General features: G+C 46.3%; 1 protein-coding gene across 1 annotated transcript in view; it reads right to left on the bottom strand.

Annotated features, from left to right (window-relative positions):
* Positions 1-12,653, bottom strand: part of LRRC56 (leucine rich repeat containing 56) — a 102,585-nt gene that overhangs the window by 63,722 nt on the left and 26,210 nt on the right. Inside the window, exon 3 of the mRNA XM_065404531.1 lies at positions 4,574-4,634. Within this exon, the coding sequence (XP_065260603.1) occupies positions 4,574-4,634 (61 nt within the window). The remainder of the gene's footprint in view (positions 1-4,573; positions 4,635-12,653) is intronic.

Here is a 12,653-nt window from a genome sequence, read left to right as displayed (position 1 = left end):
ACAGCTACCGGTCAGTCGGGAATCAATTTGGAGTGGGCAAATCTACTGTGGGGGCTGCTGTGATCCAAGTTGCCAGGGCAATGAGAGGCCTGGTGATATCAAGGGTAGTGACTCTGGGAAACGTGCAGGACATAGTGGATGGCTTTGCTGCAATGGGATTCCCAAACTGTGGTGGGGCGATAGACGGAACCCATATCCCTATCTTGGCACCGGCGCACCAAGCCACCGAGTACATAAACCGCAAGGGGTACTTTTCAATGCTGCTGCAAGCCCTGGTGGATCACAAGGGACGTTTCACCGACATCAACGTGGGCTGGCCGGGAAGGGTACATGATGCTCGCGTCTTCAGGCACTCTCTTCTGTTTCGAAAGCTGGAGGAAGGGACTTTCTTCCCGGACCAGAAAATAACCATTGGGGATGTTGAAATGCCTATCGTGATCCTTGGGGACCCAGCCTACCCCTTAATGCCATGGCTCATGAAGCCATACACAGGCAGCCTGGACAGGAGTCAGGACCTGTTCAACTACAGGCTGAGCAAGTGCCGAATGGTGGTGGAATGTGCATTTGGGCGTTTAAAAGCGCGCTGGCGCAGCTTACTGACTCGCTGTGACCTCAGCGAAAAGAATATCCCCATTGTTATTGCTACTTGCTGTGCGCTCCACAATATCTGTGAGAGTAAGGGGGAGACATTTATGGCGGGGTGGGAGGTAGAGGCAAATCGCCTGGCCGCTGATTACGCGCAGCCAGACACCAGGTCGGTTAGAGCAGCACAGCAGGGCGCGGTGCGCATCAGAGAGGCTTTGAAAACTAGTTTTGTGACTGGGCAGGATATGGTGTGAAACTTCTGTTTGTTTCTCCTTGATGAAATCGCAGCCCCCCCCCCACGCACCCGGTTAACTCTACTACCCTGTAAACCAAGCACCCCAACCTCCCCTCCCCTCCCCTCTTCAAGCACCACTTGCAGAGGCAATAAAGTCATTGTTACTTCACATTCATGCATTCTTTATTAATTGAGCACACAACTAGGGGGATAATTGCAAAGGTAGCCCGGGATGGGTGGGGGAGGAGGGAAGCAGCACACAACTAGGGGGATAATTGCAAAGGTAGCCCGGGATGGGTGGGGGAGGAGGGAAGGAAAAGGACACACTGCACTTTAAAACTTTAAAACTTATTGCTGTGGAAATCATCTAGGGTGGAGTGATTGGGTGGCCGGAGGCCCCCCCACCGTGTTCTTGGGCGTCTGGGTGAGGAGGCAATGGGACTTGGGGAGGAGGGCTGGTGGTTACAGAGGGGCTGTAGCGGCGGTCTCTGCTCCTGCTGTTGGTTACAGAGGGGCTGTAGCGGCGGTCTCTGCTCCTGCTGCCTTTCCTGCAGCTCAACCATACGCAGGAGCATATCACTTTGATGCTCCAGCAGCCGGAGCATCGACTCTTGCTTTCTGAGTACAAGCTGACGCCACTTCTCCTCTTCAGCCCGTGTTTCAGCACGCAACCTCTGCTCTTCAGCCCGCGACTTCTCCTCTTCAGCCCGCCACCTCTCCTCTCGCTCATATTGGGCTTTTTTAAAATCAGTCATTGACTGCCTCCACGCATTCTGCTGTGCTCTGTCAGCGTGGGAGGCAGTCTGTAGTTCAGTGAACATTTCGTCACGTGTCCTTCGCTTCCTTCTTCGAATATTCACTAGCCTCTGTGAAGGTGAAACATTTGCAGCTGGTGGAGGAGAAGGGAGAGTTGTTTAAAAAAGATACATTTTTGAGAACAATGGGTACACTCTTTCACGTTAGATTTTGCTGTTCACATCACACAGCACATGTGCTTTCGTTACAAGGTCGCATTTTTCCTCTTATATTGAGGGACTGCCGGTTTGGTGTGAGAGATCACTCACGCAGTGCCAGGCCACAGATTTCAGCTTGCAGGCAGCCATGGTAAGACACAGTCTTTGGGCTTTTTTAACCTTGTTAACAAGTGGGGATGGTTTAAAACAGTACTGCTCTCATTAACCATACCAAGCACCCGTTGGGTTGGCCATTTAAAATGGGTTTGCAATGTAAAAGGAGGGGCTGAGGTTTAAGGTTTAACATGCAGCACAAACCCAACTAACTCCCCTCCCCCACACACCCAATTCTCTGGGTTGGACACTTCACCCCTCCCCCCCACCGCGTGGTTAACAGCGGGGAATATTTCTGTTCAGCAGAGCAGGAAGGGGCACCTCTGAATGTCCCCTTAATAAAATCGCCCCATTTCAACCAGGTGACCGTGAATGATATCACTCTCCTGAGGATAACAAAGAGCGATAAGGAATGGATGTTGTCTGCATGCCAGCAAACACCGGGACCATACGCTGCCATGCTTTGTTATGCAATGATTCCAGACTACGTGCTACTGGCCTGGCGTGGTAAAGTGTCCTACCATGGCGGACGGGATAAGGCAGCCCTCCCCAGAAACCTTTTGCAAAGGCTTTGGGAGTACATGAAGGAGAGCTTTCTGGAGATGTCCCTGGAGGATTTCCGCTCCATCCCCATACACGTTAACAGACTTTTCCAGTAGCTGTACTGGCCGCGATTGCCAGGGCAAATTAATCATTAATCATTAAACACGCTTGTTTTTAAACCATGTGTAATATTTACAAAGGTACACTCACCAGAGGTCCCCTGTGTGCCCACAGGGTCTTGGGTGAGTTCGGGGGTTACTGGTTCCAGGTCCAGGGTGACAAACATATCCTGGCTGTTGGGGAAACTGGTTTCTCCGCTTCCTTGCTGCTGTGAGCTATCTATGATGTTCTCTCCATCCTCATCTTCCTCGTCCGCCGAACCCGCTTCCCTGTCTCCAGAGAGGGACTGATAGCACACGCTTGGGCTACTGGTGGCTGCACCCCCTAGAATGGCATGCAGCTCCTCGTAGTAGCGGCATGTTTGCGGCTCAGCCCCGGACCTTCCGTTTGCGTCTCTGGCTTTGTGGTAGGCTTGCCTTAGCTCCTTAATTTTCACGCGGCACTGCTGTGCGTCCCTGTTATGGCCTCTGTCCTTCATGGCCTTGGAGATCTTTTCTAATGTTTTGCCATTTCTTTTACTGTTTCGGAGTTCGGCCAGCACTGCTTCATCTCCCCAGATGGCGATCAGATCCCGTACCTCCCGTTCGGTCCAGGCTGGAGCTCTTTTGCGATCCTGGGACTGGGACTCCATCACGGTTACCTGTGCTGATGAGCTCTGCATGGTCACCTGTGCTCTCCACGCTGAGCAAACAGGAAATGAAATTCAAACGTTCGCGGGGCTTTTCCTGTCTACCTGGCCAGTGCATCTGAGATGAGAGTGCTGTCCAGAGCGGTCACAATGAAGCACTGTGGGATAGCTCCCGGAGGCCACTAATGTCGAATTCCGTCCTCACTACCCAATTCCGACCCCCATAAGGCCGATTTTATCGCTAATCCCCTCGTCGAGGTGGTGTAAAGAAACCGGTTTAAAGGGCCCTTTAAGTCGAAAGAAAGGGCTTCGTCGTGTAAACGTGTCCAGGCTTAAGTCGACTTAACGCAGCTAAAGTCGACCTAAACTCGTAGTGTAGACCAGGCCTCATGCCCCTTGGGGGTCTGCCTTTTGGTGGGTGTTGACTTGACACTCTGGTCAGGTCACTAATTAGGCTCCAAGGAAGATATTGGGTCCCACGTCCTCACAACTGGGGGGAACATCAGTCTATCTGTTGACCCCCTACGGGCATCCAGCCCCAGCTGCAGTGTTTTCAAAGTCTCTACCCTCCCCTTGCTTCCCCAAGGGCGAGTCTGGAAGTGAGGGTTTTCATGCTCTTCATAACAACGGTGGTTGGTAGGGCAGCCCTGGCCCAGTCACTCCACTGGACCCCAGCTCAGGACCTTGTAAGAGGCCAGCACCCAGGAATGCCTTAAGGCTGCCTCCCTGGGCCACTTCCTACCGCCCACTCTCCCAACAAAGTCTTATAGTTTGACACAAGGTAGTGAAGAAAGAGTAACGAAACCTTCCACCCCTCTGGGCTCAGAAGGCAGGCTCTTTTTCCCAGGGAAAGGCTTCTGGAGCATCCTTCTTTAGGAGCTCTCAGGTTAGGTCTCTCTCCCTACCCTGCCAGGCATTTGCTGAGCTGTCTGGCTCCCTTTTAAGCCCCACCTCCAGCTGTAGCATGCTCTGCAGGTGGGGTGGGCGGGGTTGCCTTGGGCCAGATTTGCTACTTAACTCCTTCAGTCCCAGTGTGGGGCTTATATACCCCACCACAATAACCCATCTGACTACAGACTGGGGTGAAATCCTGTCCCCAGTGAAGTCAATGACAGAATTCCCTTTGACATCAATGAGGCCAGGATTTCACCCCAGATCCTCAGTTAGGGTATACCAGTGTAACACCATTGATATCACTGGAGCTATGCTGATTTATACCAGCTGAGGTCCTGGCCCTAAATCTGTAGGTTATTGGACATACATAGAATTTTCCTACACTGCTTTTAAGGGGTGGGAGGGAATAAAGGCAGCAGAAATGAACATTTTACCACCCAAACAGGGAAAGAAAAGGTGTCATATTCCTCATGTTTATTCCAATTATGGTTTCTTTCTTACCTCACAGATACAAGTAAACTGTTGTTCAATTTCAGTTGTCTTAGATTAGGGAGATAAGCACCTGCAGGATCAGAATAAAGAATCGTTTTGTAGAACTGGTTGCAGAACATAGGAAACATGCCCGACCTCACAAGCTGAAGCAGCCCACAGATTTTTCAGATGCACTTCTTACCCCTCTTGACCACTTCTAACACTCTAGACTATGTTTGAAAAGTTAATGACAAGATTTCAGTTGTGCAACATTCCAGCCTCTGCATTCTCTCATTATAAACTTGCATGTTAGCTGCAGTGGTTTCAGAGTTATAACCTTTGAAACTCCCCTCTGAAAAGCACCACGTGGCATCATTCCCAACAAGAACAAACATTAACAGAAGGTTTGCTTGGAGGTGATCATGTGTTGCTCAGTCTGATTCTATATCCTTATTGACTAATAATGACTTATTCTGAAGAGTTAAGGAAGCTTTACATTATCTCCCTCTGTGCAACATATCCCCATGTTTTTTATAGTTCGCTCTTGATTCTCTCTTCTACATCTCTCTCTATACGCTGTTGCCTACCGCATAATAACTGGTGATGGAATTGCAGCATATGCTTCTTACAGCCAAGTCATACTTTATTTGAGAAACTGAAATCCTCTTACTGTATATTTTTCTAAATGTGATTCTTGAACCAAGCAGCAAAAGGTGCCATCTTATTTGTCACAAGCCCATCATGTTATAATTAAGGCTGCGAGTTTGTCATGAAGGTCATGGAAGTCATGGATTCCATGAATTTCCGGGACCTCCGGGACTTCTGCAGCGGCCAGTGCGGCTGGCCCGGGGACTGCCTGAGGAGCTCGGGCAGCCCCAGGGCCAGCCGCACTGGCCGCTGCTGGGTCAGTCTCAGGCCACTGCCCCCCTCCTCCCCACAGCAGCAGGAATTTGGGTGAGTGTGGAAGGGGGCTCAGGGTGATGCTTATCTTGGGGGGCTCCCTGGAAGCAGCAACATGTCCCTCCCTCTCAGCTCCTAGATCTGTGCACTGCCTCCGCCCACCGTTACTGCCCCCGCAACTCCCACTGGCCACAGTTCCTGGCCAGTGGGAGCTGCGGAGTTGGCACATGCGGTGGAGGCAGTGCGCGGAGCTAGGAGCTGAGGGAGGGACATGTTGCCGCTTCTGGGGAGCCATGAGGAGCCAGGTAAGGAGCCTGCAGTCCCGCCAACACCCCTAGCACCAACAGGGATCCTGGGCTGCTCCCCCCCCCGATAGGGTGACCAGACAGCTGCCCAAGCTCCTCAGGCAGTCCCCGGGCCAGCCACACTGGCCGCTGCAGAAGGTTTTTAAGGTCAGGCTTGACAAAGCCCTGGCTGGGATGATTTAGTTGGGAATTGGTCCTGCTTTGAGCAGGGGGTTGGACTAGATGACCTCCTGAGGTCCCTTCCAACCCTGATATTCTATGATTCTATGACAGCAAGTGTGAAAAATCGGGATGGGGATGGGGAGTAATAGGAGCTATATAAGACAAAGCCCCTATCAGGGTTCCATCCCCACTCTGAACTCTGGGGTACAGATGTGGGGACCCCCATGAAAGACTCCCTAAGCTTGTATTCTACCAGCTTAGGTTAAAACTTCCCAAGGTACAATTCCTTTCCTTGTCCTTGGATGGTATTGCTGCCACCACCAAGTAATTTACACAAAAATTCAGGAAAAGGGTCACTTGGAGTCCCTGTTCCCCCAAAATATCCCCCCAACACCCTTCACCCCCTTTCCTGGGGAGGCTTGAGAATAATGTGAGTACCAACCAGACCCTTTGTCTTCAGGACACTGAAAATCAAACAGGTTCTTAAAAGGAAGAACTTTATTTAAAGAAAAAGTAAAAGAATCACACCTGCAAAATCAGGATGGAAGGTAACTTTACAGGGTAATAAAAAGATTTAAACACAGAGGATTCTCCTCTAGGCTCAGCTTCAAAGTTACAAAAAACAGGAATAAAACTCCCTCTTAGCATAGGGAAAATTCACAAGCTAAAACAAAAGATAATCTGATGCATTTCCTTGCCCTTACTTACAATTTCTGTAATTTTAGATGTATCATTTCAGGTATGTTTTCGGGAGCTGTTTTACCTGCCTGGTCTCTCTCTCAGTCCAGAGAGGGAACAAACAAAGAGAGCACAAACAAAACCTCCCCCGCCCCAGATTTGAAAGTATCTTCTTTCCTTATTGGTCCTTTTGGTCAGGTGCCAATCAGGTTATTTGAGCTTCTTAACCCCCTTCAGTACATCTGGCCAGGAGGGATTTTATGCTACTGCATACATAAAGGTCGTTACCCTTCCCTTTATATTTATGACAACCCCAAATATCGGGACTGTCCCTATAAAATCAGGACACCTGGTCACCCTACCCCCGAGCACCCATGGCGCCCCGGGGCAGCCCCCCCAAGCACCCGCAGAACCCCCTCCCCCCCCCGCAAGTTTTAGTCAGGGGTATATAGTACAAGTCATGGACAGGTCACGGGCCGTGAATTTTTATTTTCTGCCCGTGACTTGTCCATGACTTTTACTAAAAATACCCGTAACTAAAACATAGCCTTAGCTATAATTGCATTGACCAAGATCCCAAAAGTCCTACCTTTGTTTTGTTATTATCTACTTTCATGTATTTTCTGCATATAATCTATTGTTTACTGCTTGGTTTTGTAAGTTTCATAATCATGAGTAACCTTTATTTAATTATTTGAAATTCTTCACTCTGATCCCATGGAACATTTTCCTTTTCACTTATTTCTAGAGGCAGTTCTGAACCATAACCACAAAACCAAACTCCCCTAAACCTTGGAGCAATTTGGATACAGGTACAAATTCTGTATCTCAGCCACCATCTCTATTAATCTCTGAATAATTCTAGATCTTATAATTCAGTCCAATGTATCTTGTTTTAGTTACCACAGATGAAGTAAAGACTTTAAAATGGTGTCTGTGGGCATCCTGGTTTCACTATATGCTATAGTTGTATGACATTTTTTATATAACACAGTACACTAGAATCCCTTTTATTTGTCAAAAACAAATATTCTATTTAAGTGACAGATACAGAAGCTGGTAGAGTTGAGCAACAGACCTGGTATGGTTCTACCTCCACCAGTTTTCCACCAGCGGAAATTTCCCTAGACAGGGGGAATTCCCCAGTACAAACCTCCAGTCACTTTGCAGCCTGAACCCTTTCTCCAAACCATAAGAAAAGCATAATCAGTTTGATGCCATATGGGCCATTGTAAAGCTAAACAGTTATGTTATTGAAAAGTATTTTTGTGAGCCCTAGGGATAAGCCACCTCTGGCAAGGCATTAAGATAATACAAATAATACATAATGATAATAGTCCAGAAAAAGGAAATCATTCCAACTTTCCCTTCTATTTGATGGAAGAATTTTGACCAGGGCCTCCTGGGATACTCCCATCCCCAGCACATCCATGAATCATCTCTCAACAAATGAGCTACTTATGTGATATGTCCAATGCTGTTTGAGAGCTACTATCATCCACATATTGGCATCTGTGTTTTTCTATACAGGCACTGCAGACCACACTGAAAATATTGATCTGATTATTTTGCACGGGTCTTTGGAGCACTTAAATATGTAAAGCACTGTGTGAAACTAAGTTATATTCTCTTGTTGCTTCTTAGTTTACAGCAACAAAAAGCATGTTAGATGTCCCTCACAGCACAAATAAGACATGATCCCTGCCCTGAAAAGCAAGCAGTCTAATGTCAGACATGATGCAAGGAAGAAGGTAACAAAACAGTTCAGGGGCTTGGAAGAGCCAAGATCAGGGCCAATTATGCTAGACATTGAACAGACACATATGGGATAGTCCCTACTATAGAGAGTTTATATTTTAAATAAACAAGACAGACAAAGAGTGGGGAAGAGGAAGTATTGGTAGCCCCAATTGACAGATGGGGAACTGAAGCGCAGAGAGATTAAATGACTTGCTCAAGGTCACAAAGGAAGTCAATGGCAGAGCAGAAACCACAACACAGATCTTTTCAATCCCAGTCCAGTGCCTTAACAAGACCATCCTTCTTCTTAGGGTACACCAGTAAAATTAATCAGTTACTCAGCAAAGGCTAGTTCACAGGATAATTAAGCAAAAAATGTATTAAAATGAGAGTATATTAATAAATGTGTTTGACTCATTTCTTATGGGCATCATAGTAGAAATGGGTATTAAGTAGGGATGTGAATGAGGGGAGGGGAGTGGCCTTGCAGACTAGCTTGGGAAGGGCATTCTATTCCATGCATATAGGGTTAGTGTGGAAAAGGGATTCAAGAAGGTAGAAAGGGTGATAGTCAGAATCACAAGCCAAGATTTTTTGAGCAGATAATTATTTACTTCTTTCCTCTAACCCAGTCCTCCATCTCAGAAATTCTATTGCTCTTGGGCGCAAGCTATATGATGGTAATGCAAGCTGTGGTAACTTCTAAACTGTTTAACTCTAATGGGCTCTTTAGTGAACTAACAAAGAAAGCATTCCATGTGCATCAGGGCAAAATTCTGCCAACAAGATTCTTATTTACTAGGATTTTACAACATCTCTCTCCAATACTACAGGCTCTCCCTTTAAGTTTTACTACTACATATACAATTGCTTCATTGATGTTAAGAATTCATTGTCTGTCTAATTGTTTCAATGATCCTGACTCCTTATGCACAGATCCAAGAATGGATCCAACTTAGAATGGCTGCCAGAAGGCAACAATTGAAACAGAATGCACAGCATTGTGGGCAACTTGATTAAAATCACCTAGGCATAAGAGAAGCCATGTAATGTCTTAGATGAATATATCCACCATTACTTTAAACAGGGATTTCTACAACTTGGTCATGAATACAGTTCCAGATCTGTCAGCAATCAAAACTGAAGGGGTAACACATAGAAAAAAATAGTCTAACACCACGTGCAGCTAAAGAAGAGTGCACAAGTAAATCCAAATGCTGTGGACCTTGAAAAGAGACTTGCCAGGAGAGTTCAATTTTTTGCCTGCCACTCAACAAGACACATAGAAAACAAATCACCGGAGACTTCAGCAATGACCTGAAACAATAATGGGGCTTAATTTTCAACTGCTGGCATAAAGCCCATAATTACTTTAAAATAGTCCATGTGACAACATTTTGCATCTTTCCACACACCCTTTCTTTGAGAAATATAACCAGCTCCTCTCCATCAGGATCATATTACTGTGCATAAGGCTGGTCTGACAACTTGAGAAAAAGTCAACTGGATTATTTGTTAAAGCCCTCCATCCCCCAAAACTGAACTGACCAATTTTATATAACAGGGGAGACCTTTAGGTCAGCCTAACCTTGTGCTCTGGGAGATGTGGATCTTGAGTACTCCTGCTGGGGTCTGTACATAGCTAACAACTCTTAAAAATTTTCAAGAGGAAATTCTCCATATAAATTGTGGATTTGGGGGCTGCCAGGGTCCTAGCTACTGGAGGGTTTCCATGTACAGTCTGGTGACTTTATATAGCAGAGAGGTTAAGTGACTTGACTAAGGTCACAGAGAAAATCAATGTCATGGTCAGGTTTAGCATGCAGGACTCGCTTACTTAGTCTATTCTGTCTCTCAGATTAGCTACTAGAGGCCACAATAGCTGCTCAACAGAGAAGTGGTTCAAGTGCAGTTGGCTGAGCAGGTATTTGTAGTGAGTCTGGCACCTTCAGTGGCAGCCTAGGTGGCACTGCCCCTTCCACAGAGACAAATTGTCCTGGGATAACCCTATAAACCCAAGCCCCATTCCACAGGTCCAAAAAACGAATAAACTGAAAAAAATCTCAGCCTCGGATAGCTGTCATGTTGAGGATGATAATGAATGACCAGTGAAATTTAAGAATAATCCAAGTGGCAAACTTTCCAACCTAGCCACCTATTGCCATTTTCCAGGGTTTTTTCAGAAGGAAAAGGGCTAAAAAGTTACTTATGAAAAATTACAGTTCAGATTGGCTTGATATTTTGCAGTACTCAAAGTCAGTGGGGACGTACAGCTATGGGATTTGTAGGATCCAAAGGCCAGCTCTCCGTGTAGACTTGGACTAAACAGTGTCTGCATGCAACCCAGAGATAGTGCACTGTATCCTGAAAAGTTAGCAAAAGTCTATCGGAAGGGACTGGAGAGTGACAGATTTATTCCAGTACTAGGAGGGAAAGGGAACTATGACCTGAGGGGAACACATGAGAGAGGAAAAGAGAACAGTGAGATGGTAAATAAACAATTTTCTTTGTTCTTTCTTTCTAGCCTGAATGATTGGGAAGATCTGATAAATAGATCCATTTTTTTGCATGAGCATATGAGGAAGAACAGACAGCAGAGATAAAGACTGAAGCAGGCAATGGAAGGAGCTACAGGTTTAAAACAACCACTCTCCAGAAAAGGCATGGAGGATGTATGCCTTGTAACTGGCTGGTCATATACAATGGAAAAATATGGAGGAATGGAAGCTCAGCTTTGGAGAAGAAAAGAATGGAAATGGCAAAAGGAAATTTCCTTAGGGAGACGACCAGTGCCTGCCGATAGTGGAGGGGCAGAGTGAGGGCAGCTTGCTTCAGCTGGGTTACTGAGCATGTTCACTCTGTGTGTGCATGCTCAATACAAGCCAAGCAGCAAATCTGGGTGGGCACATGACCCTGCATGTCCCCCCAATGCATCATCTCCGTTAGGGAAATGGATTTAATTATACACTAAATTATCATGTGCATGTCATAAAAAGACCTGTGCATCAAAATTATCAAAGAAAACGGTGCAAAATGGCTGGACAAATCAACACAACTCTCGTACCACCTTACTTCTCAACCCACTATCTAAAATCTTTGCCAAATTAAAAGGCTTCCTTCAAAAGATCAGCCTTTGCATATTAAAGGTGGCCATCCACAGACTTTGGTGGACTGCAAGTGAGAACGAGTTCCTTGAGTGAAAATACCCTGCCACCCACTTCCTGGAGTTGGTCTCTGGGTACAGGGAGCGAGACCATCCCACCGTACCATAATTTCTGTGTTGGAACAGGGTGGAGGAGATGTTTTTGGTGATGATAAGAATCAGCATGTTGCTGAAAGAAAGGGCTAAATAAGAATTGGGGGGTGGGCGCTGACAAGCTCAATGTAAACTTTCCTGTACAAGGAGTTCTCTCAAAGTACCTTATTTCCTGCTTCTCAAGCCCACTGACATTTACAGGGAGAAGAATGATAAGTGACAAGTATTGACAGCATTCATCAAAATTGTGGTGCACATAGAATCTCTCTCAAGCCCATTCTCTAGCATAGTTAGACGTGCCATTTTTACCAGGACTGGATGAGATAGTTAAGTACTGTAAGCAGATACAGACTGACTCTATGCAAAAGAAACCAGGCCAGCATGAGCGGAGATCTTCCAATCTCTATAGCAGATAGATCCACCTTGGTCACTTGACTTGTCAATGATTACAACTGGACAAGAGGAAATTAGTTCTGTTGCATCTGCTACCACAGATTGATTGAAGAATAAAGGGACTGACAGCCTGATCTGGCTAAGATGAGCATTTTGCAGGACTATGAATGGGAAGGCAAAGGTGGCCAAAAAAGCTTGGAACTGTGCAGCTCCTGATCTGATCAGCAGCCTCAGGATTGCACTACCTTTCACCCCATTTCATATGGCCCCAGGGGGCTGTTCCACCAGCCAGGGAACATAGATGCCCCTATCTGTACCCCCTTTCTCCCAGACATCTTTTATATCAGGGGCCAAAAGGATGGACCTATCGCCACCAGAAGATTTCCATTTACAAGTAAAATCTACTGGGCAGTTAAGATGAGTTTAGGCTGTTTTGTGCACCTGCAATAGCATAAAGCAGCCTTAATGGACCAGAAAACCTTGCACACGCTAGTTTAAAGACTATGGGTGTTGAATGCAGCTCTTCAAGATTACCGCAGTTCGTGATTTTGAAGTTGGCTCACAGGTCTCTGAACAATCACATCCAGGAATAGTGGTAATTAAACTAGACTGGAATTTTCCTATTTATTTTCCTTTGAGTGTAGCATTATTCATCCTAGCAGCATAAAATCAGGCA

This window comes from Emys orbicularis, chromosome 4 (assembly GCF_028017835.1).
Source record: "Emys orbicularis isolate rEmyOrb1 chromosome 4, rEmyOrb1.hap1, whole genome shotgun sequence".
NCBI classification, from domain to species: domain Eukaryota; kingdom Metazoa; phylum Chordata; order Testudines; family Emydidae; genus Emys; species Emys orbicularis.
The sequence above is the reverse complement of the archived record's forward strand: the minus strand, read 5'-3'. Positions and strand labels throughout refer to the sequence as shown.